Source organism: Melanotaenia boesemani, chromosome 17 (assembly GCF_017639745.1).
Source record: "Melanotaenia boesemani isolate fMelBoe1 chromosome 17, fMelBoe1.pri, whole genome shotgun sequence".
NCBI lineage: Eukaryota > Metazoa > Chordata > Actinopteri > Atheriniformes > Melanotaeniidae > Melanotaenia > Melanotaenia boesemani.
Window position 1 is genome coordinate 32,075,369 of NC_055698.1, and position 26,597 is coordinate 32,101,965.

General features: G+C 41.1%; 1 protein-coding gene across 1 annotated transcript in view; it reads right to left on the reverse strand.

Annotated features, from left to right (window-relative positions):
- galr1a (galanin receptor 1a) overlaps positions 1-850 on the reverse strand; it is a 4,061-nt gene extending 3,211 nt beyond the window's left edge. Inside the window, exon 1 of the mRNA XM_042012577.1 lies at positions 162-850. Within this exon, the coding sequence (XP_041868511.1) occupies positions 162-815 (654 nt within the window). The 5' untranslated portion in view covers positions 816-850. The remainder of the gene's footprint in view (positions 1-161) is intronic.
- Positions 851-26,597: the final 25,747 nt, after the last annotated feature.

Here is a 26,597-nt window from a genome sequence, read left to right on the forward strand (position 1 = left end):
TCAAGATTTTACTCTAAATAAAAATAGCTAATGCAATTATTTGTCAGTAGATCCTTTTTTCCCATAAAACTGTGCCGTGAAATCGTTTATAAACTATAGAATCTCCCATTAACACCGTGCCTTTACGCGCGGTCATCCTGCTCCGGCTCGTGCGCACCCACCTTTGCGTAGCAAACCGAGATGAGAGTGAGAGGCAGGAGGTAACCAAACACAAAGGTGCACATCACGTAGACCTTTCTGTGGTGGTCCGGCCAGACCTCCCAGCAGAACGTGTTATTGTCGTCCCTCTCCACGATGCTTTGGTAGTGCGCCACGGGAGCAGCCATGGCTAGGGACACGACCCAGATCAGTACCACCCCGAGCGTTGCGTGCCTCCCCACCCGAATCGAAGAGGCTTTCCTGGCGTGTACGATAGCCACGTAGCGGTCCACGGACATCACGGACAGAGTGAAAATGCTGACCAGCATGGACACGGTGAAGAAATAGTGGATGAACTTGCAGATGAACGCTCCGAGCACCCAGATGGGGAGCATGTAGATGGTGGACTGGAAGGGGACGCAGAAGAGGAGGTAGGACAGGTCCGCCACGCTCAGGTTCAGGATGAAGATGTTGGTGGTACTCCTCGGTTGTCCCGGTTTGCTGCGCGCCAGCACGGTGATCACCAAGGTGTTCCCGAGCACACCCAGAATGAAAATGAGTCCAAATACGAGAAGAGAAATAAAGTTGTCAACACCCACCCCCAGGATGAGTTTGGCCGGCAGCGTGGCCGTGTTGGCGCTGAACAGCTGACTTTGGTTCTCCACCTGCTGCTCCATCGTTTTCAGCTGGTTACATGATGGAGGATGCGCGTCCTGCTCGCGAGGATCAGGTGGAGGATGAATTTCCTTTTGAGGAAGGGTTGGATGGAGCTCAGCATTTGCAGACTGCCTCTGCCTTCTCAGGCAACGTCACCATGGTGTGCGCAACCATCCCACCAATACCTCTCCACCGCTGCCTTGCAGCCGCTAACGGGAGCAGAAGCAAACCCCGTCATCAGACTCAAGCGTCCTGAAAACACATTTTTCAGCTCCACGTGCGCTCGTGTTGGGATTTATAAAACATGATGGAAAATGCGAAGTGGGGTATAAGTCCACATAAATATGTGCTAGAAGTGGTTCGTATATCTTATAAATCTCAACGCACCAGAGCAGCTCAGTGCATCTGACAAGCTTCCAAGGATGTAATGAGATAGTTGACCCCCTCCAGTCCCCACGAGAAATCATGTCAGATGTGGGTTTAATAGAGCTGCATCAGTTATTCTGATTGTCATTCACGAAATACTCAGACCCAGCCTGTCTGGCACCAACAGTAAAGTCACTTAAATCCCCTTTCTTCCCCATTCTTGTTCAGTTTCAGCAAGTCGTCTTCACCACATCTATGACTGAATGTCTTGAGTTGCTGCCAAGTGATTATTTGTGTTAACAAGCAGGTGAACAGGTGGAACTGAAAGTGAAAGGTGGGTGTAAATCCATTTTTACATTTCTGACTGAAAAAACACGTAAAAAGAAAGCTGGAACAGGAGCACCTGAGGGTTGGAAATACGATTTTTTAAAAATGATAATAATGATGTTAGTTTAAACAGGTTAGTGAATGATGATGTGGTCTAAAAGCAGCATCCATGAAAGAATTTGAAGTTCGAAGATGTTCATGTGATCTCCAGTTTGTCAAATGTGAAAAAAAACATTAAACAGTTTAAAAACAAGCTTCTGTGGTTCGTCTTCTAACACTTGATGTAAAAAAAACAACCCAAATGCAAAGTATTGTTTGCAAAGAGTAACGAGCATCTCAATGATCAACAGCTCTCTTTAAGCTGCAGACTAAACATATTTGGACAGGAAACATGAACAAACACATTTTGCACACATTACTGCTGCAGGGCTGAGGAAGAGGAGGGTTTTGGTTCTGGACTGACCTGCCTGCAGTCCTGACCTAAAACAACCACAACGCCTGAAGACGTGTTTACAGGAAGAAAAAGGGGATGAAATAACACCTGAATCTCTTCACTTGGTGTCCTCAATGTTGAAGATCTTGAAAGTGATGGAAGGAATGGGAATGTTACAGAATGGAAAAAGATTCACAGAACCACCTTTTTTGGGATGGTTCAGGTCTGAAATGTGAAAACGATGAACAAATGAAATGTTGAATTCATAAAGTCCAGGTTAAACATTTAGAACAGGCATTTCTGGACTTTTGGGGCAAGATTCTTTCAGGTTTTAGATGTTTCCCTGCTGCAACACACCTGATTAAAATGAAATGGTTCTGCAACAGCCTCTTAATGACCCATTATTTGACTCTTGATCCTGCAGGAGTCTGGCTCAAGAAGTCCAGAGTTAGTCATTCCTGATATAGAAATGCTTTTATTTTATTCCTACTGTTTATTATTTTGTTTCTACAAAATATAATTTTGTCTATCTGTTTGTAACCCCAATGACTTTGGGCTCAGAAACACTTACTATCTGTAAACAATCCACTAACATAGGTTAAAGTTCAGTCAGGTTAATTGGCAACAGGTTAGTAACATGACTGGGTATAAAAGGAGCATTTCAGAGAGGCAGAGTCTCTCAGATGGAAAGATGGACAGAGCTTCACCAATCTGAGACAAACTAGATCTAAAAATTCTGGAACAATTTCAGAAAAATGTTCCTCAGATTTTGAAGATCCTCCATCTACAGTGTATAATATCATCAGAAGATTCAGAGAATCAGGAGGAATCTCTGTGTGCATGGGACAAGGCTGGATGCTGGTGATCTTCTGCATTAAAAGCAGACATGATTCTCTACTGGAAACCACTGCATGGACTCAGGAAGACTTCCAGAAACCACTGTCTGTGAACACAGTTCACCCTGAAACCCACAAATGGAGGTTAAAGCTCCATCATGCAGAGAAGAAGCCAGATGTGAACAGGATTCAGAACCAGCTTCTTCCATCTTCTCTGGACCAAACCTCATTTAAAACGGTCTGAGGCAAAGTGGAAACCTGGATGAAGATGTGAACTAGTTTGTGGAAAGCATGGACGGCGTGTCCTGCAGACTAAAGAGGAGAGGGAGCATCCAGCTTGTTATCAGTGGACAGGTGAAAAGCTGCATCTCTGATGGGATGGGGCTGCATTAGTGCCTATGGCGTGGGCAGCTTCCACATCTGTGAAGCTCCATCAATGCTGAAAAGTACATGGAGGTTTTAGAGCAACATCTGCTCCCATCCAGACAACGTCTCTTTCAGGGAAGACCTTGCAGATTTCAGCAAGACGATGCTGAACCACATCCTGCATCCATCACAGCAGCATGGCTTCACAGGAGAAGAGTCCAGCTGCTGAACTGGCCTGCCTGCAGTCCAGACCTTTCACCAGTGCACAACATCTGGAGCATCATGGAAACAGAAATCCAGCAACCAAGGTCCAGGACTGTAGAGCAGCTAGAATCCTGCATCAGACCAGAATGGGACAACATTCCTCTCCTAAAACTCCAGCAACTGGTCTCCTCACTTCCCAGACTTTTCCAGACATGTTAGAAGAAGAAGATGCTACACAATGCTGAACACCACCCTGGAACTACTTTTTACATCATGCTGAACATCACCCTGGAACTACTTTTTACACCGTGCTGAACATCACCCTGGAACTACTTTTTACACCGTGCCGATCATCACCCAGGAGCTACTTTTTACACCGTGCCGAACATCACCCTGGAACTACTTTTTACACCGTGCCGAACATCACCCTGGAACTACTTTTTACACCATGCTGAACACCACCCTGGAACTACTTTTTACACCGTGCCGATCATCACCCTGGAACTACTTTTTACACCATGCTGAACATCACCCTGGAACTACTTTTTACACCGTGCTGAACATCACCCTGGAACTACTTTTTACACCGTGCCGAACATCACCCTGGAACTACTTTTTACACCGTGCCGATCATCACCCTGGAACTACTTTTTACACCATGCTGAACATCACCCTGGAACTACTTTTTACACCGTGCTGAACATCACCCTGGCACTACTTTTTACACCGTGCTGAACATCACCATGGAACTACTTTTTACACCGTGCTGAACATCACCCTGGAACTACTTTTTACAGATGTGTTGCTGCATCAGATTCACTATCAGCTCATATTTTCCATCACATGGTGAAATGTCTCAGTTTCATTATCTGACATGTTGTTTATCTTCTACTGGGAATAAAATATGACCTGATGAGATTTAGAAATCATTGTATTGTAGAAAATTCATTTTTAATTGTGCTGTGTGTGCATTGATATTTAAAATGTCAATGAGTTGTGATTTGTACCCATCATAGTAAATTCCAGCCTCATGTTAGTGCTACAGTACAAACTCAGAATCATTAAGATTCATTATTTGGGCACCATGAATATCTGTTCCACGTCACAAACAGATGCTGCCATCCACAGCAATAATGAAGCATCATTTTCTCATCTCCTAAATACCAGTTTAAATAAAAGTCCGGAATAAACCAGCAAGTGATTTGTCCTTTTTTATCATTTTAAATCAATTGACTTCTGTCTCATCATCGATCTGGCTGGGAGCAGCTGATTAGCATCATGCGAGCATGTGATCTGCCCGAGGGGGGGGGGCAACCATCTGGAAATGATAACAGGGATGATAATGATGATGATGCACATGCATCTTTGTAACCTGAGGTCACTGGCTGATGGTATCTGCAGCTCCTTGTCCTCGGTTCATTTGGAGCTTTTTGTGTTTACATGCTTCAGAACAGAAGCAGAACACTGAGGTTAATGATGCTGATGATGATGATGGGTTTGAAAACGAAGATGGAGGCAGTCGTGTTTGTCCTCTCAGGAAAACTAATAGCAGTGGTTATGTCAGCTTTTTATCATGGGGCTATTATACTTTTGGGAGCCAGGCGGTTGTTTTGTAATTGCTGTCTCAGCTCGTGTCCTGAAACAGCCTGAAGTTTCCATGGCAACTCTTTACTCCATCCACCAAGATGGTATCTCATTCTGTTCGTGGACAGAAGCATCCAAACAGGTTTTTATTTTCCAGGACAAAACACTTTTTGATTCAGAAAAAGAAAAAACTGTTTTTTGATGTTCTCAGCTCCGTCATAAACTCATCAGTTGTTTGGTTTTAAGTCTGGTGTTTATTGAAAATATTTTTTTGTTTAGTTTCCGGCTGGTTGGACGCTTGGCGACTCCAAAAACTCTTTAAAACATGTGATCAAAGAAAATGAAAATGGGAATGCAGCAGACGTCATTCATCAGGTTTGATCATTTACACCCTCATGAAGAAACTCTGAGTCTGACTAAACAAGGCCTTGTATACTGTAGCTCTGATGTCACCTGATCCGTTCCTGTAGAAGAACTTCAGGTAAAATATAAAATACTGGAAATAGATGAAAATAAACGAAGATAACACCATTACTTTTGCATTGAGGCCGCCTTCTTCAGGGAAAACATCTGCTCCTTATCAGGTCCTAAAATTAGATTATTTCAACTTCAGATGAACAAAACACCTGACATATCACGGGAGTATTCAGGTGTGTGTTAACACAATGCCAAGGAGGATAGACATCAGTTAGCTTGTTAGCTGTCAGTCTCAGGCGGAGTACTGGATGGGCTGTCTTGCAGGCTTCTCTTCAAGCCGTCTTCTCTTCACCTGCCTTGTATCTGATAATAAAGATTCGGGTTAACCTGGCTGGAGGTTGGGCTCCAGAAACTTCCACTCTCAGTTCTCCATTCAGCATGCATGTGTAGCTCTGTAAATAAACCTTTAGGTTTTGCCATACTGTGGTCCGAGTCTGCTGCTTATGCACGTTGGTAGAAAACTAAACACAGAAAATGAGCACAAGCACCTCATACCAACTGTCCAGCACGGTGGTGGAGGGATGATGATCTAGGCTTGTTCTGCAGACACAGGACCTGGACACTGGAGCTCTGCACAGGAGTATTTTTTTAATCCTGTTCTCACTCACTCCCCCTAAAATTCTGCTACCTGCTACCTCATTACCGCTACCTGTCTCAGTCACTCACCCCCTGCTCCCACCGACCCACATGTAGACACACTAAAATAAGTTTATATGAACCGTTTTATTTGTTGGCCTACATATAACAGAAGAATAATTAAAAACATTTTTAAAAATCTCAGTTTTGAATCCAAATGTCCATGTGAAACTAGAAGATGTCTACTTGGCGCAGCAGATGTCGCCCCCACCAATGATTGTGATGCAGCCTGACTTGGTCACTTGTATATGCAGTTATTATAAAAGATACCAAATGTATTTAACAAATGTGATAATATCACATTAAATTTGAACAACAATTTGCTCTGCCATCCAGACGAAGCACCTCCTCAACCCCCCTCCCTAGCAAGACAGTCATGGTCAGTTGTCAAAAGGAAAACTAACGACAAGTCTCCTCCTCAACAAGCAGACATGCAGCTACAGAACAGGTTTGTCATCTTCCAACCAGAATTCCAGGCTTTCCCTGACTACATGTCGGGGTGTGAATGTGTCTGTGAATGGGTGAATGTGATATGTAGTGCCATGCTTTGAGGGGTCAAACTGACTGGAAAATCGCTATATAAGTACAAGTCCATTCACCGTTCACCGTTCACACCAGGGTCAGACCAAAGAACAGCTCAGAAAGTAAAAGCAAAGGCTGGGCCTCAGACTCTGGTTGTTGGTAACTTTGGTGTGAAAGACGTGAGAAACATGTGGAAAACATAAAAAAAGTACTGAGCCTTCCCAAGGAGATGGTAGCAGATGTGAGACTGTGGCTGCGAACCCAACGGTGGAAAGGGTGGAACAATGTGAAACAACAATCTGAGGAGCTGAAACAGGACTTTACTGAACTGCTGGATCAGCTGTCTGGATGCCCAGATATACACCAGTGGCCTGACAATATAAGCTTCTTCTGGGACCACAGGAACTTTTTTAAGACAGAACTTTTTCAAGACAAAAACTGGACAGATAATGTTTTTAACACGCTGAAGCTAGCTTTGCTAAATGTCAGATCTTTGGCTGGAAAAACACTTTTAATCAATGATTTTATTAGAAAGGACCAACTTCTTGTTTTTAACAGAAACAGAGACAGAGAAAATGATTGGGTTGTTCTTTTAGAAGCGACCCCTCCAGACTTCAACTCTGTGGGTGATACTAGATCAGACCAGTGAGATGGCTTGTGGCAGGAAAAATTTTCTCTATCTGTCCTTTCCACAGCGAAGCTGCAGCAGCCTGTGAGAGAAGATCCTCCGCTGTCTATCTACTGTGTGATGAAGAGGGCGCTGATCATTGTCCATGATGGATAATAGTCTATCCAGCATTCTCCTCTCCACCACGGTCTCAAAAGACTCAAGCCTGAGACCAAGCACAGAGCCAGTCTTCGTGATGATTTTATCAAGTCTGTTAGTGTCGCTGGCCCTGATGCTGCTGCCCCAGCACACGGCAGCAAAGAAAATGGTACCAACAGACTAGTAAAAGATCCCCAACATTCTGCTGCCCAGGTTGAAGGATCTCAGTTTCCTCGGGAAATAGAGTCTGCTCATCCCCTTCTTGTACACAGCTTCCGTGTTAGATTTCCAGGCCAGTCTGTTGACGAGCACCACTCCCTGGTATCTGTAGTCCTCTGTAGTCCTGATCCGTAGTGGCTGTGAAGGCATCTTCTACCTTCTGAAGTCAATCACCATCTCTTTGGTTTTGTTTACCTTCAGCCTCAGGTGACTTTGTTCGGACCACTCTTCTACCAGTGCCCTGTACTCACCCTCCTCTCCTTCTCTTATACCCCCAACAAAAGCTGAGTCATCAGAAAACTCCTGCAGACATGACTCAGAGTTGGACTGACAGTCAGTGGTGTACAAGGTGAAGAGGCAGAGAGAAAGCACAGCTCCCTGCAGAGACAGGACACTGCCCAGACGGACAAACTGTGGCTTGCCGTCAAGTAGTCAGTGATCCAGGAGATCATTGTGTCGTTAACACCCAGTCGGGTTCCAGTCGTGGGCCCCCTCCGCCCTCGGCTGGGTGGGTGTGCGGTTCTCCCTGCTGTGGCTCTCCTGGTGTCTGAGCCTGCTGGATCGGTGGGTCTCGGGCCCCTTCTTGCCTTCCTCTGATGTTTCAGGGCTGGGCGTAGTCCTGCTCCCTGGCTTACCTCTGTCACATGGTAACACTGACACTCTCACACGTGCACGCACACTGGGTGCTCCGGTTTCCATCTGTTTTCTGTTGGTTGCGTGTCTCTACTCGTATCTCTGCAGGTGCTCTTGATGATCATCTGTCTCATTCTTATGGCGATTGTACCACGCTTCCTATTTCCTTCATGTCTAGAAGTAGCAGCTGAATGTCAAGTTGTGCTTGGTCTTACTCTTCCTGTATTTACTTTTTTAAATTCTTTTAATCGCTGTTATGATTGTGGCGCTCTAATCTATTTCCCATTCTACGTTTCATTTCTCTTCTTTTGTCCCATTACCCCTGTGCTTTTTAACCCTTCTCCCTGTCACTTTTGACATGTTTGTTTACAGCAGAGCAAAAATGAAAACAAATAAAATAATAATAAAAAAGATTTAAAGTATCAAGAACATGCCTACCATGGCAGAGTAAATCTGTCTGCATGTCTTGATACTGGACAGGACAGAGTTTAAACTCCTGTGGATTTACCAAAGTACCCTCACTAACATCATCTGACAAGTCGCCTCCATCCTCTCCTCCATTATCTCCTCCTTTATCTCCTCCTTTATCCTGCTGATTATCATCGTGACAGATTCTCTTGTCACAAACAGGAGGAAGGAGACAAGGATGGATAATTTAGAGAATTAAGAAGAGCTCACAGGAAATAAATGTGATTTTTTTTCTGTCCAAATAAAACAGAGTTTACAGAAAGAGAAGCTCTTTCTGAACAGCTTCAGACTCTTTCTATCGTAAAGGTTTGATGTTTGGACGCTGCAGTCTTATCTCTCATGGTTGCATCTTCTTCCATCTCCCTGTTTTCCCTCCTCAGCCTTATTAGAGACGAGAGGAGATAAGCTGCTTTGGACCCTGCTGCTCCTCCTCTCAGGTGGTTAGTCCTCTAACTCAGACTGGATTCAGACTTGTTGTTACCATGACACTGAGCCGCGAGAGGACACCACAGCAACAGCACATCCATTTACCCCAATAATTTGAAATGGACTTATTTCGCCTGCTAAATAGCTGGGAGCCACAGATTTGGCTTTGCTCTGCTCGGCTTCGCCTTCATTCTTTCCCTCAGATAATGACGGCTGTTTATGAGCGTGGAAAATTCAGATTATACAAAGTCCTGAAAACTGAAGTTTCTGAAAAAACAAACACTTTTCTTGTGGGTTGTTTTTCCCTCATTGTGGACTTTGAAATGAAGAACCCCTTCGTTTATGGTGGCGCATGGATCTGGAAGACTCCAGTACATGTTATCTCATACCACATCCGTTTTATGCTGCTGTGCAAATAAACTGGTACAAGTATCATAAAAACATCAGACTGAAAGCTTTAAATCCTGATGGGGATCAAAGCTTGAGAGCAGCTTTCAGGTTATTCTCACAAAGCGGATGCAGACGTCAGACCAGTCTGTGCAGAAAGTGTCAGGTTGAAAGAGGAGATATGAGGATTTAGAAGGCTTTAACAGCAGAGCTTTATAGATGCATATCAGCACTATGCACCAAGATAAACAGCCTGGTTATAAAATGAAAGCTGACTCAGCAATACGAACCTACTTTCCATTATCTTACACAATCAGTCGTATTTATTAAATAGAAATAAATCTGCTGCAGCAGCACTCAGTTAAAGCTGGATGGAGTCATGTTTCCACTGTGGTCCATCAGCTTCAGACTTTTTAATGCTTTAGGAGCTGAGGAAGCAGACTTTAGGTTTCCAGAGGAATCTTTAGTCCATTCCTGATTTCAGCTGCTCAGCAGGTTGATGTCCGTCAAACATTAAGTATCTTAATATAAAAACTAAACAAAACACCTAAAATTGAGAAGTTTCAGACTCAAATCAGGTGGAATCATGAAGCATGATAGTTACACTCAGTAAAATTTCCTGAAATAAGGGAAAATGTCGAGACCAGTGGTTCTCAAACTTCAAACCAAGACCCCCACGATAACAGAAGTTGGAGCCAAAAGTGTTAAATCTGAAAATGTCACCTCAACAAACATATGCATGCTTGACTTTGAGATTCATTCTTTGTGATGTGCAAGACTTGGTATCAATCCAATACCAAGCAAACACCGGGAGAGTATCGTCGATACCAATGCTTTTAATAGGGCTGTCAAAATTAATGCAGAGATGAATCGGTGGAATTATTCATTCATTTTTTAAGATATTACTACTTAAACAACAAAGTTTTTACTCATGCTCTAAAAATCCAAAGCTGACATTAACTCGGCAAGAGGAGCTGATTTTGGGCCTGTTTTGTCACAGAGGTGAATGAATCCTCCAACAAACACTTTATCCTCCTTATATCAAGCCTTACATTAAAGTATCCACATTATCACTCTCTCGTCTTGATCACTACCAAAGTTGTTTTTTAGATTTTAGAGAGTTGAGAAACATCTTAAACAAGTTGTGAAATCTTCCTAATCCTTCATAAAGTAAGAAAACCCTCAACACCAGCCTGTCGAGTCTTATTGTTGTTTCTCACTTTGACAGAAAAATCTAAAAGCAAGAGAAACTTATGAGTCTTCTGAATTCAAGAAATGTAATTAAAAGTTTCTTTTTCTTAAAATTGAGACAAAGCATTTACATGAAGTGAAATCAGTAGTGATCCAGTATTCACTTACTCCACATTTCCACACTGGTGGTCAGATCCCTGTCCGTCAGACTGCAAACAAACTGCAAAACTAAGCTGAGAACAGACAAGAAACAGAGCAGCTGACTGTTCCCATACTATGAACTAATGTGCCTCTCTTAAAATCTTATCTGTGATGTCAGAGAAATCTAACCTTCAAACAAACCACTAAGAATTTAAAACAGTTTGTATTGATAATGGTGCCCTGATGGTTTCTCCTGCAGTGCTGCTCGAGGACTCCAACATGGTTTCTGTCCTTGTCCTCTCCAGACTTTTCCCAATGTTCTGCTCTGTAGAAGGACTAAAGTTCTTTACAATCTGTACTTACTGATGATTCTCTGATGGAGTTTGGACCCCGGTTGTTTAGTCATGACCCATCCTTGCTTGGAAATACCTTTGGTGAATTCTCCTTTTTATACCCAATCTTGGCACCCTTACCAGTTAATCTCCAAGTGTTTAGATTTTCTAAATACAATGAATTTGTTCAGTGAAGACACTGAAAATAAATTTTTGCTGCATTTGAAATGATTTTACAATTTTTCTAGAAGCTGTGTTTGTAGTTAGAGACAGCAGTTTAATCTTAATACAATCAATTTATTGATCAACATTAAACATCTTGGACAGCCGCAGTTGAGCAGATTAATTAAGTTTTAACTTCTTCTTATCCAGAACAGTTCCTCACACCACCAGCAGGGGGAGTTATGGAGGTTTGCCATTGCTCTCCTGCTTCTAAGCCTTCACAAACAGGTCCACTTTTCATCCACTGAATCTCCTTTAAAACTCTATTTGTTCAGAATAATTCAGGACTGGAGTCAGCAGCTTCTGTGGAGTTGAAAAAAAAAGTGCTTATTGTAAATGTCAAACACACCATCAGCTGCAAAACTCAGCGGAATATTCCCAGCTGAGGAGGAACCATCTTGTTTTCAGACGCCTGGAGGCAGAAAAAAGGAATATATGGTGAACGATGATCTTTACTTAAACAGTGCAAAATGTGCCTTTATGTCCTGATTGTTAAACGGTTTCCTCTGTGCAGCATTTATGGAATTTTATCTTTATCATTTTGCACTGGAACAAAACAGCTTTAACCCTGAGTTTTCAGGATCCTCCTACGATCAGGACAATCAGATAAAAGGAAACATCTTAAAAAATAGAACCTTTAAAGAGAAGAATAAACATTTTTTCCTCAGACTGAACCTATGAGATGTTGTTTTTATTAGTTTCTTCATTCTTTGGACTTGGATGTGCTCATCATCCACCTCTTTTTCAAACCCAGCATCTTAACACACACTGGCTGGGGTTCAGATCTCTGATCCACAACGCTCTGTGAACGGCTCCGTCACAGTTTGAGCCGGATGAATCCCAACATCGTCATCTTCGAATCTGCCCGAACCATCATGGAAGACAAGAATCTACTGATGCAGAGGGGAGCTCCCCCTTTACTTTAGACTGGCCTCTAGTTTAATTCTTTCCTTGAAACATATCTTTTCTATTTGGCTTTTATTGATTTTATGTTGTTGTTTTTTTTTGTGATGTATTTGTGACTTTTATTTTAATCTTCTGGACAGCACTTTGGTCCAGTGCCGTTGTTTATAAGTGCTTTATAAATAAAGCTGGATTGGATGCAAAAACCTGCAGTCAGCTGACCTTATTTAAGAACCAGCAGACCAGCTGAAGCAACCTCAAATGACAATGCTGCTCCCAGAGTAGGAACAAGACTTGATGGGACCAGCCTGATGCCTTATCTCTCTGGACTCAGACCACATGACCTTTTCCCATCACCATGGAGTCCAGCCTTCATGCTCTAACAAACCAAAGCTTTTTTATTGCCATTATCCTCACCGATGAGTGGTTCACCTGAGAGTACACACCTGTTTAAAGATGCACAACAGAACTTTTGTAGGTCTTCTTCTGATAGGGGGCATCACTATCAGCCCAACCCTCTTGGTTGATCAGTGGATCAACAGTTCTGCAGCAACTGTGTGATGCTATAACGTCAATATGGAGCAAAATCTCAGAGGAATGTTTCCAGCACCTTATTGAATCTATGACACCAAGAATTAAAGGCAGTTCTGAGGGGAAAAGGGGTCCAATCCAGTACCAGAAGGTGGTCCTGATAAAGTGGAGGGTGAGTTTATATTTGAATGGCAAACCAACATCGACATATGTAAACAGAAAAGGGGAAGAAGCAGAATCTTCTGCAGTTCCTGAATGGAAATATTACTCAGGATTCACACCTGAACTCACTTGTTTTCTAGAGTTAATACTAGTATTGCGGAGTAAACACTGCGACACATGAGGGGTGGACTCCTCTGAGGCTGTCACCGATTCTGGTTGTAACTTTTATGGACAGAATTTCTAGAATCAGCCGAGGTCTTGAGGGGTTCTGGTTTGAGGACCCAGGATTGGGTCTCTGTTTTTTGCAGATGATGTGGTTCTGTTGGCTTCATCAGGCTCCAACTCTCAGCTGAGTGTGAAGAGGTTGGGATGAAAATCAGCACCTCCAAATCTAGACTTGATACTCAGCCGGGAAAGGGTGGGGTCTCCTCTCCGGGCTGGGAATGAGGTCCTAGACCAAGTAGAGGAGGGAAGGATGGGACATTTATAAGTAGATCAGTGATGTGGACTCTGTCAGTTTGTCGTGATGAAGATGAGGCTGAGCCAAAGGACAAAACTCTGGGGATACGCCCCTACCCTCTCCACCTGTGGGTAGTGACCGAAAGAACGAGAGTGAATAAAAATGGCTGAAATCACTCCGCAGGGTGAACGGGCTCTCCCTTAGAGATAGGGCGAGAAGCACAGTGACACAGGAGGGACTCAGAGAAGAACTGCTGCTCCTCTGCTTCCTGAGGAGCCAGGTGAGGTGGCTCGGGCATCTGGTTAGGATGCCTCCCTGGAGAGATTTTCTGGGCACATCCCACCGAGAGGAAGCTCCAGAAAAGACCCAAGACACGTTAGAGGGATTACGTCTCTTGGCTGGGCTGGGAACACCTCAGGATTCCCTTGTAGGAGCAGACAAGGAGAGGGAAGTCTGGGCGCCTTGGCTTAGGCCACTGCCCCCGCAACCTGGCCCCAGATGAGTGGTGGAAAATTGATGGACGGAACAATTTCACCAGGAATTAAGGCAGTTCTGAAGGTAAAAGGGATCCAACCCAGTACCAGAAGGTGGGCCATGAAGTGGCTGGGAAGTGTATCATGTTGAGGTGTCTGTGGGTGTTTTAGGATATTTTCTGGGTTCCATGTTTTCGATTTTGATTCATGCTCCACTCTTACCTGAAGTTCCTACCAGGTGTGTTGCAGCATTTCAGCCCTTATGAAAGAAAACTACAGGAGGATTGTATCCATGTAAGATGCGTTTTAAAGCATTTTTTTAACATTTTATTTATATTTTTTCAGTTATCAAACAAAGCATTAGTATTCATAGTAATATAACAGTGATCTTAGAGAACAAACAAAGCCCACAGAAAATAAGGCAAGGAAATACCGAACCCATAAAACAATTCGAATTATTACACAGTGTTGGAATAAAAAAAATAAAAAAAAAGACAAAGAAAAAATAATTAAATAAACAGGTAAAACACCAGCAGCTTTAAGTAAGCCCAACATTTCTCATTACCAGGTTGACCAGGGGGAAGGTTAAGAACATTCAGATTACCACTTCCAGACCAGGCAAACTGTTCACATAAGTCAATAGGTTTTATGGAATGCATCAATAATGCCGTTGAGGGTACATCTGAACCTTTCCAACTTAACATTTTGCATAATGTCCTGAATCAAGTGATGGTGTGAAGGGAGAGTAGCAGCCTTCCATTTGAACAGAATCAGGCGCCTAGCTAGTATGGAGGAAAAGGCAATGACTCTCTGTGTAGAAGCTGGAGGAGCAGACCCTGTCGGAACAGAGAGACAACCAAAGATAGCAACCAAGGAGAGATATTATAAGCTAATGCCCTGGAAATCGTTTCAAAAAAGGAAGACCAGAAAGGGACAAGTTTTGGACATGACCAGCACATGTGATAGGAGGTAGCAGGCAATTGTTTACATCTGTCACACAGTGGATCCACATCTGGAAATATTCTCACTAATTTGGCTTTAGAGAAGTGTAATCTGTGCAATACTTTGAACTGCATTAAAGCGTGTCTAGAGCATATGGGGGAAGAGCGAACTCTTCTAAGAGCCACATTCCATACATCATCAGAGTTGGGCCCCCAAGTCATTTTCCCACTGTTCTCGAATGTGTGATATAGAAAGGTCACAGCTACCCATGATGTGGTAGTAAATAAATGATATTCTGCTCTTAACCCGCATATTCACCCTTAATAAGGAATCCAAACAGGAAGGAGGGGGAGGTAGAGGTAGGTTACTAAACTTCTTGCGAACTAAATCTCTAATTTGCATGTATCGCAAGAAGTGATTATTAGTCAGGCCGAATTTTCTGGATAGTTGTTCAAAGCTGGCAAAATTGTCATTAATGTACAGATCTTCAATACAACAAATACCCTTTTGGTACCAAATTTTAAAGCCATTGTCCATTAGAGATGGTTGAAAAAGATGATTACGTATTATTGGTGAATGTGTAGAGATATTCTGAATACCTAGACATTTTTTAAACTGATTAATAATACGTTGCGACTGAGTTACAATTAAATTATCCTTGATTTTGTTGATTAGTGGTGGTAAAGGTGCGCAGAGTAGAGCAGGGAGTGAGTATAGGCATGACCCTTTCAATCTGGAACCATGCGGGAGGCCCATTACCATGATCTTTCAACCACAGAGAGATTACATTAAAATTTGCAGCCCAGTAAAACGCACACAAATTCAGAAGTGAGAGCCCACCTTCACATTTTGGCCTTTCCATAAATTCCCTTCCTATTCGAGCTGATTTGTTAATCCATATAAACAAAGAGATGATTAAATGCCTTAAAAAAGATTGTGGTATAAAGACAGGCAAAGCCTGGTGTTTCAAAGCATTTTGTGTCTGATTTTCTACTTTTGTTGACTGTCTGGTGGTTTCATATAAACATTATAAACATGTTCTCTGGACAAACTAGATTTATTTCCACATCAAAGACGGCTGCATGTGCCAGGAAGCAGATGTTCGCTGTGTCACAATGAATAAAACCAGAAGCCAGCTGGTCCAGTTCTTCCAAACACACCTCATGAGTGGAGGAAATGGGCTCAAGCACAGCAAGTGAAACCTGTGAAATGACTTTTGGCTTGAAAATGGAAAATTCTGCCCAGGTGAGTTAGAGCATGAAGCTTGGTTTGTTTGTTTGTTTGTTTGTGTGTGAGTTTGTGTGCGACTGTGTGTGTACAAGTATGAGGCGTGTCTTTTGATTTTTTGTCATAATTTTTATGTGAAAAAGCTCCCGCTCTCTGACCAGCTGCTAACCAGCATTTCTGTCAAGCTCCTCCAAACTGGAACACATCAGCTTTTATGTGATCTGCAACTGAAGACGATTCAGACTCAGATTTTATCTTGAATCTTTAAATGTATTTAACCCATTCCTTCCTCACAAAATCTACGACAACAATGCAACACAAGGTTTTTGTGTTTTTTAAATTTATTAAAAAATGGTAAATGGTCCATATTTAAATAGCGCTTTACTGTACCTGGAACGATACCCAAAGCGCTTTACATTATACATCACATTCACCCATTCACACACTGATGGGGGAAGCTGCCATACAAGGCGCTCAACCACGACCCATCAGGAGCAGTTAGGGGTTCGGTGTCTTGCCCAAGGACACCTCGACATGAACCTGACTTGGCCGAGGATCGAACCGACAACCCTCGGGTTATGTGACGACCGCTCCACCTCGCTGAGCCACGCCGCCCCTAATGAAGACAATCAGATCCTTTGTTTTGACAGAAATCCGACTTCTTGTGCATCCTACTATCAGAAGTTCACACAGGGGAGCGCAAATGTGCAAGGCTGGTATCGATCAATACCTGGCTCAGACTAACAGGTAATTAGCAGACTTGTGCAGGACGTAACATCAATTTCTGCTTGAGTCTGTTTCAGGTAAACTTCTAGAACTCCAGGACACCGGCCCTCGGGGACCAGTATTGAGGATCCCTCCTCTAAGACTGCAGACCTTGAAGACCAGAGGTAGACATCTCTGGTCTGGTTACCTGTGCTTCAACTACTCACAAAAAGGTGAAGATATTAAACTTTTGGGTGAAATTTATAGAAATTATAAAAAGTTGATGCTACACTGAGGAATGTGAACATTTCATCATGTGATGGTACTTCCTTCATCTCAAACTATTTACTCAAACAAAACCTGTGTGGTGGGTATACCTCAACATAAAATATCAACATATTATTGACTAGTCACGTGTTAGGTGTGGTCTTGGTCTGATGAAGTCTAAATGTGAATGAAGAGGAGGAGTGTTTAGATCCAAGCTGCCACTGAACCAGAACTAAACTTCATGGTTCAGACACTGTTTTTTTTTTTTGGTTTTTGTGGTTAATAACCTCGTTAGAGAACAACTTGCTATGAAATAAAGACTTAGATTGAAAAGTTTTACATGTGCATTTAAAAACTTTACAGAAAGTCACATTAGGTTTATCTGTTATAATGGACTGAAGGTTCATTCTGACAGTGTACAAAAAGTCAAATATCCCTATGTTTTAGTCTGTTGCTTCACTGTTTAATGGCTTTGAAGTGATTTTTGTGTTTTCAGCTCTCTCCTGTAAGTAGAGAGGACGCTGATCCTGTACACGCTGAAAAGCGATCAGGTTCGGGCGCTTTTGTTTTTAAATACGTGGAAGAAAATGTTTAATATTTGGCCAACTTAGAAACTGGGTCGAGAGGTCATTGTGTAATGAGTTATCACGGAAGACCCGGAAATTCAGCCACAAACCCAACAGAGATTTAACAAGGAATGGTTTGATTGTAACTGGGAAAGCAGGGAAGGATCCGGATGCAGCCTGACAGAACGGCAGCAGGTTCCTGAAAAACTGGGACACAGAATCCTGAAAAAGGCTCCAGACATGGACAGGGGAGACCCACAATCCAAAAGGCGTAGTAACAAGGCAGGCAAGGGTCATCTACAAAGAGGCAGAGATCAGACTACTTATCAGGGTCGGACAGGGCTCAGTCCAAACATGGGTCCAAATCCAGACGGGCAATGGGAAGGAAAAATCCAACGAGGAAACAGGCACAAGGAAATCTAGGAGATGTAGCAAAGTCGGTAACAGAAATCCGGAAACAAGAGACAAACGCTGGATATCAACAGGGTGAGTAATGCTGACCATCTGGCAGGGAAGCAGAAACAGGAGAGGGTTTAAGTGAAGGGCGGGGAGCAGGTGAAGCTCAGGTGGAGCAGATGAGCTTAACAAGGAAGTGGAGGTTCCTGCAGAGCAGCGATCATGACACATTAATGCATGTTGGTCCTAAACCATTCAGAGCTTTATAGACCAGCAGCAGAACTTTAAAGTCTATCCTCTGATGGACCGGCAGCCAGTGTAAAGACCTCAGAGCTGGACTGATGTGGTCCACTTTGTTTTATGCTGGGCTTACAAACAATTTTTACAGTCGCAGACAAAAACTGAAAGTCATTAGTAAATCTTAGGAGTATTACTGGAGTCAAAGCGCTGCTAACACAATCAACAACCAATAGATGAGCCCTGACAAAAGCAGAAACAGGAATCCTGACAGTCAGAGCCACAGACATATAATGAAGCCTTTATTGTACTTATGGTCAGAACAATAAAAAAAACAGATGAAAAAAAAAAAACAAAAAAAAAAAAAAACCACAAAACAAACAAGAACTTGTGATGAATGTCGTAGGTGGACCGTCCAGAAAGAGGAGCAGATGGTGGAGCTGTGGGCAGATCAGCCCTGTCCAGTATCAGCTGTCAAAAAAAATGCTAAGAAAGCAGTTGTAGTCTTGTAAATAGTGACCATGCAGGAGTCGCAGTCTTTGTAAAATCTCAGTCGTTCTGAGGGTTTCTGCTAACACGTCACAGATGTTAAGATCGGTGGGTGAACTCCGTCTCAGATGTGTGAATGTCACAAGAAAAAGGAAATGGATTTTAAAGCGTTTCACATAGCAAAAACTGGAATTAAACATTTTATTTTAATTTAATCCAAAACAGTTATTTGAAAGATGTTATTTCCATCTGTGTCAGATGCCACGATGAAAAATAAAACCAGACAACTGAACCATTTTTAATCACAAACGACCTGAAACTCTGTTCTTTTGAACTCAGATGAACAGACAAAAAGAAAAAACTAATTTTCTCTCCTAACTTAACTCATTTATAGTAAAGCTTCAGCAGCGGCTCAGAAACATCCTCTGGCCTTCAGTTTGAAACAAGAGTGTGATATTGTTGAGATGCAAAACAAATGAGAGCATTATGCTCTGAGCTCTGAGCATAGCTGCCTGCCAAATGCTGATGGAATCATTGGCTTTCAACCACCGAGACATTTGCATCGACTTGTTTACCCGCCAAGAGGATCGCTGCAAAGTCGAACTCTGTTTAAAAGGATTTAAGTTACAAACGGATGCTTTTAGTTCAGTCTGACACAAACTGCCTCAGAAAGTCCTCGTACTGCTTTCAGAGACAGATTTATGTTTTTAAAAAGGGGCGGTTTGTTTTAGTTGAATGCAAAATGAGATAAGTAGACGTTTCTTTGAGAGGAGGAAGTGGAGAGTCTTGCTGGAAGGTGACATCAGCAGCTGGGCGTCATGGCGATGTCATCTCGTAGCATCTGCAGTCGATACCAAACGGTCATCCAGGGTGACAAAGACGCACAAAGGCTTTTCACTCGCAGCACAATTTATCTGACCCCGAACCCATGGACTGGAGTCATGGATGGATTAAAGACAGGGCCAGTCCAAACTTTTACAAGGCCCCCTAGACCACCTTAGCCCAATAATGCTTAGTTTCTACTGGTGCATGGCCATTTCAAACACTGTAAATGTAAAACACTGTACATCATACTGGTGGCACTTGTGGGTGTGGGTTTTTACCTTAATGGGTGAAAAATTCCCAAAAACATGGTCTAGGGTTAATTTGCAAATTCTTAATATTGTGTGGCATAATTAATATGGAAACATCAGCAGACACATTTAGAGTAAAACAAGTTAACCAGTTAAAAAAATGAAACAAAGATATTTTTTCATTTTTGGTAAGAGAAAGCATTTCAACTCTCCAGTGTGTCTGGTGCATACAGCAGATAGAAGTCTTTGAATCTTAAAAAGTGTGCAAAAATGCAGTTTTCAAATACAAAACAGCCTAAAACTGTGGCCAGCTTGTCCCCAATTTCTTCCATTAATCAACCTCAAACATTCTACAGCATTCTGCTGCACAGAGAACTGCATGCACCAAACGACAGGGGCTTTAGGAACGCATTAAACCAGTATTACTTGCATGCTGGCTTTTAACATGACTAACTTGCATAAACTAGGGACTATTGTGCTGTTTTCATTTTTATGCTCACATACACAAAACAGAAATATCCTCATCAAGGATGAAGTGAGAATCCGAGCACTAAACACCAAACTGGTCAAACTGTTACTGGTTACTCCAAAGAGAGATGTTAACAGGAAGCAGATGCTCAGGATGAAAGGTTTGGCAGAAGACGATCAGACTTACCAAAGCAGAAGAAAGACGAAAGTTTAGCTTAAACCACACACTGACTCGTAAACTGGGCAATGGGGAAACCCACAGGGTCAGACAGACTGGTAGGAGGGGAAGCTGTGGTTGAAGCCGGCTTTTTGTGGAGGCAGGTGATGAGAAGCAGCTGATCAGACCTCCTGCACAGCTGACTGCATTCATGTAATCAAACATGCAAAGAAGGAGGCCGCTCATTCAGCAGAAGAGAAGTCCCTGTTTATGATCACATGAAAAGAATAAATAAATAAAAACACTAACATCTGCCTTTGAGTGCAGTGAAAATGTTTACCTGCATGGATGGAAACACAATCTTCAATGAGGACGGGTGGAGGCAGCTTCATTTTTCTTTGCAGAAACACATTTTCCAGACTGTAATGTCCTACACGAATGTTCTGAATTTAACAGCAGTTAATGGAAAAAAGAGACTAAACTTATCAGTTTGACCATCTGTAGCAGCTCAGTCCCAAACCTGCTGAGCAGGCTGACAACCGTGGGCCACTCACATTGTTTTAAGTTCATTTCCATATTAAATGTAAGGAAAATTAGCTAAATAAGAGGAAGTGATCATTAAAAACATGTAAGCTACTACTTTTAAACAACAGTTTTACATTTGGAACCCCATAAATACACTTCCACATGCAACAGGAAAAACTCCAATCAGCTTGGTTTTAGAGGTCATGCTCACCTTTTTACACCAGCTTCAACATGCTAATATTAGCATAAAGTTTGTGTGTTGTTGCATCATGATAAGCTAGGTCATGTTGTCCAGGCTAGTCTGAATAGCTAACATGGCTAACACCGGCTAACATCAAACTGTTGCTCTTGCGTCAGTGTCTTAGGTTTTTCTGGGCAAAGCTGTGAAAAAAAATGATCAGAAATGAGACCAAGGCCTGAATGCAGATGCTTTTCCAGGCTGATGTAGCATTGGTGCTGCAAAGCTCAGGGTTTTTGATCAAAACTTTTGTGTATTTCCCTGATCCCTGATCTGTATGCATTTCACTTTAGGTTAATCTTTAACCATTTTTATTCACATGTGCTTCAGCAGCGGTTCGTGTTGTGACAACTTCAAACTGATTCTGATTGTGGGAACCTCCCAGGCCGAAGGCTGCATCTGTGTTTGCTCAGTAAGGTTGCAGAAGTCATAAAAACTGTTTAAACTAAATGCTGTAAAAGGAGCCAGAGTGTTTCATGTGGTCACTCTGTGCACATGTGACAGGACAGAGGGAGGCTTTCTTTCCCCTTCCCTCCAGAAGGAGATATTCAGCTGCCTCTCCCAGTGGGCGTCCTGGTCTAGATCAACATTCCTGTCGGGGTTCAAGGATATCTCCCATGTTTGTGTCCCACAGCTCTCTTACATGGCCACTATTGTTTTCCCATTGCTCTGCCTCAGCCCTCCAGCCCAGGAACAAATCCAAGACTCTTCTGGGCACGAGGGCAGAAGCAGCGTGGTCAGCCCACTCTCTGCATTCCTGCACCCTACCGCTGTCAGGCCCGCGGGCGCTGCACTGATCCGGCCTTGCAGGGCGAACAGACGCAGCACTGTGTACAAGGCAGAGCGGACAAAAATGTCTCCCGTCGAGTCTTTCCCCATTTTAGTGCACTAATGCAGGAAACCAGCCGCCATGTTGGCTCCATAGACTGCATGATATGAATATTCGCCCACATGTTCAAGATTTCTGAGTGGAAGAGTTCAAATAGAGACCTCATGTTGCTCCTTTTATGAGATTTTTTTATTTCTTCTGAGTCACAGATCTGAATGAGTTGCTAACAGATAAAAAAAATGTTTATTTAATTGCAAATAATAAGACTTATGCTCATTTATCAATATCTTCTTAAGAATTTTTAAGTTCTTTTTTACAAAAACTCTCCATTAGATCTATGAACATGTACTCAGACCATGAATTTTTTCTTAGGCTGATAAATGCTAATGCTAACTGAAAAGATGTGCCAGGTGTCCCTAACTTGCAGGTAAACACCAGGATGTCCATTAAAGGTCATGAGAGTGAAGAGCCATCTGCAGAGAGACGAGGGACGGCCAGTGGTGTTATCAACCACCCGGTTAGGACGCGTCCTCCGTCTCCTGATGAAAATGATTAGAAATGCACCAACAAGCCTATTTACTTGCCCACCAAAAATCTGATTTTCAGAGTTACTATATTATTTGTTTGATCATGTAGGCAGCATAATCTGATTATGGTTCATCAGGTAATGGCAGTTTATTATGTCAGATTAGATAAAAACAGATTTTCTTTTTAAATATTCCGACGTCTTCGTAGCAGAAAACAGCATTACTTTAACCTCTTGATGGGTTTTCCTGCTAATTTGCAATAATCAAATTTGATGATTGATCAGCTTCAAATTTCTTTTATTGATTTAACTTTTTATTATTTTTTGTGTATATATTTTTATATTATCTATTTAAAAATTATTTGTATTTATTTAATATAATTAATGGAATTTTATTTAATGGTTTATTTTTTTAACGGTTCATTTTATTCCAGCATTATTCTCCTTTTTTTTTTTTTTTTTTACAGTATTTATTTTGTTTTGATAAAAATTAATACATTTAGGTGTTAAGGGGTTGAAAAGACAGAAGTGCTGCCATCTTAACTCTGAGCGAACATTAGTTTAAACAAAGTGAAACCTTTATGTGTAGTCTGTGTTATTAGCTCCACATTAGCTGCTAATGTGCCGCCATGTTCAACAAAATACGTATGTACTCCAAAAAGAAATCAAATAACAGACTGGGAATTGTAGACCAGGATTTTTGGAATTTCTCATTTTAGAAACATCCGGTTTTCCAGGTGTAGCGTCAGGTCTGTAGATGTAACTATAAACATGTGTGGTATCCACAGAAAGTCCAGAATCTCAGCTACCAGCTCAGTAAAACCATTTCTATCACCAACAAACACAGTTAAGACAACAAACCAGGTACACAAAGTCCGAAACAATATGTAAACACAGATGATGTCTTCCCGTGAACACGGAAAAACGACTCCTCTGCTGAAAGACGACTATTTTTATCGTCCAAAAAATCACCATTTTCTGACCATCTGCGGGGGTTTTGATGGACAAAGAGAAATGTTTCCCTCTTTAAGTTCCAGGCAGAAAAAGTCTCTTCATGTTAACAAACCCACTCTTTCCTGATCGCATGACTTCCATCTCTTCACCAACTTCCATTAAAAATACAGAATTACATGTGAGCACATACACAGAATAGAAAAGGACGTTTCTCTCCATCCTGCGGTGGAAAAATACAAAGAATAATTTAAAGAAAAGAAAAACAGAGTATGAAAAATACAGTAAAAAAAATACAATACAAATGAGTATGTCTGTGAATATAAACATTTTTTTCTTTATGTCCCAATGCATAAACATGCAAACCTACAGTGCAAAATACAGAACCAGGTGATTCAGTGGCAACAGAAACATCAGTTTTTATTTTTATTTTATCATTTTATTTTTTTAAATAATGCAGCTTCTGTGTCTGATAAGTGTTGATGGAGGAGTTCAGAGTTCAATGTTTCTGGTTTACTGGTAGATAGGGTTACATTTTATGTATTTATAAAGATAGCTAGTCCTTTTAAATGTTTACATGCAAGTTAGAACAATAAGACCACTGTGGCTTCACAAAGTTGTTTATTTAGACACATTTACCTGCTGTAATATCATTTATTGGAGATAATAATTTAGTTCCAGCTGGGGTGCAGGTGTAGTACAACTAAATCAAATTTGTGTTCTAATGTTCATGTTTCTGCTGTGAAGAGAGATGTATTTACAACATGTTTTCAACTAAAACCAGAAACATGTCCATCAGCTCAGACTGGAATCTGTCAGCTTCTGTTTATCTTTGCTTGTGAGAGTCTGTCATATAATTATTAATAATTAAAGGCTTCAGCAGCCGTTTGGCTCTAAGCTCTGGCGAGTCCTCTGTGGGTGACAGGACAATAAACTGCCACATTCCTTGTTTTCTGAATATGCTTCCTCCATCCAGGAGGTCACTAATAATCAGCTTCTCGCTGGCCTGTCAGTAGACTGCAGCAGCTCATCGCTGATCAGACCAGTATCTCATTTAGTCCTTCGATACGGAGGATTACAGGTAGTCTCTTCAACATCTTTCACTGCGCTTGGGCTGCTTTGTCCTCGCATGTGAAACTTTTTCTATAGAAAATAAATCCCCATTTTTTATATAAGTAATTTGTCTTATTACATTATACAGCCTGTTTATGTTTTTGTGAAACACTAAAGTTGTAAAGACATTTTTTCCACTTCAGGAAGGTTCTATTTACTTTTTTCTAAAGTTACTCTCTAAGTTGAAATAAGAAGCAACCAAAACAAAAAGCATCTGTTCCAAAATATTAATATGCTGATGCTGAGTGGGTGTTTTCTAACACAACTTAGACACAACAGAACCTGCTTTGTTCGGGTGAAACACAACCATCTCTCCTTGTAGAGCAGTGATGTGGTACAATGGAAAAGTTTCTACTCTGTTTTACTGAAGCTTCCATAGTCGCAGAAAAGAGGCCAGTTATTATCACTTTCCTCATCAGCACCTTTAAATTCAGCAGATCTGATGGCAACAGTTTTATCATCAGTACAGCACAAAGTTAGGATTTTAAACACGAAGTTAGGATTTTAAACACGAAGTTAGGATTTTACACACGAAGTTAGGATTTTAAACACAAAGTTAGGATTTTACACACGAAGTTAGGATTTTAAACACAAAGTTAGGATTTTAGACACGAAGTTAGGATTTTAGACACGAAGTTAGGATTTTAAACACGAAGTTAGGATTTTAAATACGAAGTTAGGATTTTAAACACGAAGTTAGGATTTTAAACACGAAGTTAGGATTTTAAACACAAAATTAGGATTTTAAGCACAAAGTTATGATTTAAAACACAAAGTTTGGATTTTAAACACAAAGTTAGGATTTTAGACACGAAGGTAGGATTTTAGACACGAAGTTAGGATTTTAAACACAAAGTTAGGATTTTAGACACAAAGTTAGGATTTTAAACAAACTTAGGATTTTAGACACAAAGTTAGGATTTTAAACACGAAGTTAGGATTTTAAACACGAAGTTAGGATTTTAAACACGAAGTTAGGATTTTACACACGAAGTTAGGATTTTAAACACAAAGTTAGGATTTTAGACACGAAGTTAGGATTTTAGACACGAAGTTAGGATTTTAAACACGAAGTTAGGATTTTAAATACGAAGTTAGGATTTTAAACACGAAGTTAGGATTTTAAACACGAAGTTAGGATTTTAAACACAAAATTAGGATTTTAAGCACAAAGTTATGATTTAAAACACAAAGTTTGGATTTTAAACACAAAGTTAGGATTTTAGACACGAAGGTAGGATTTTAGACACAAAGTTAGGATTTTAAACACAAAGTTAGGATTTTAGACACAAAGTTAGGATTTTAAACAAACTTAGGATTTTAGACACAAAGTTAGGATTTTAAACACAAAGTTAGGATTTTAAACACGAAGTTGGGATTTTAAACACAAAATTAGGATTTTAAACACAAAGTTATGATTTAAAACACAAAGTTTGGATTTTAAACACAAAGTTAGGATTTTAGACACGAAGGTAGGATTTTAAACACAAAGTTAGGATTTTAGACACAAAGTTAGGATTTTAAACAAAGTTAGGATTTTAGACACAAAGTTAGGATTTTAAACACAAAGTTAGGATTTAAAACACAAAGTTAGGATTTAAAACACAAAGTTAGGATTGTAAACACAAAGTTAGGATTTTTAGACACAAAGTTAGGATTTTAGACACGAAGGTAGGATTTTAGACACGAAGTTAGGATTTTAAACACAAAGTTAGGATTTAAAACACAAAGTTAGGATTGTAAACACAAAGTTAGGATTGTAAACACAAAGTTAGGATTTTTAGACAAAGTTAGGATTTTAGACACAAAGTTAGGATTTTAAACACAAAGTTAGGATTTTAGACACAAAGTTAGGATTTTAAACACAAAGTTAGGATTTAAAACACAAAGTTAGGATTGTAAACACAAAGTTAGGATTTTTAGACACAAAGTTAGGATTTTAGACACAAAATTAGGATTTAAAACACAAAGTTAGGATTGTAAACACAAAGTTAGGATTTTAAACACAAAGTTATGATTTAAAACACA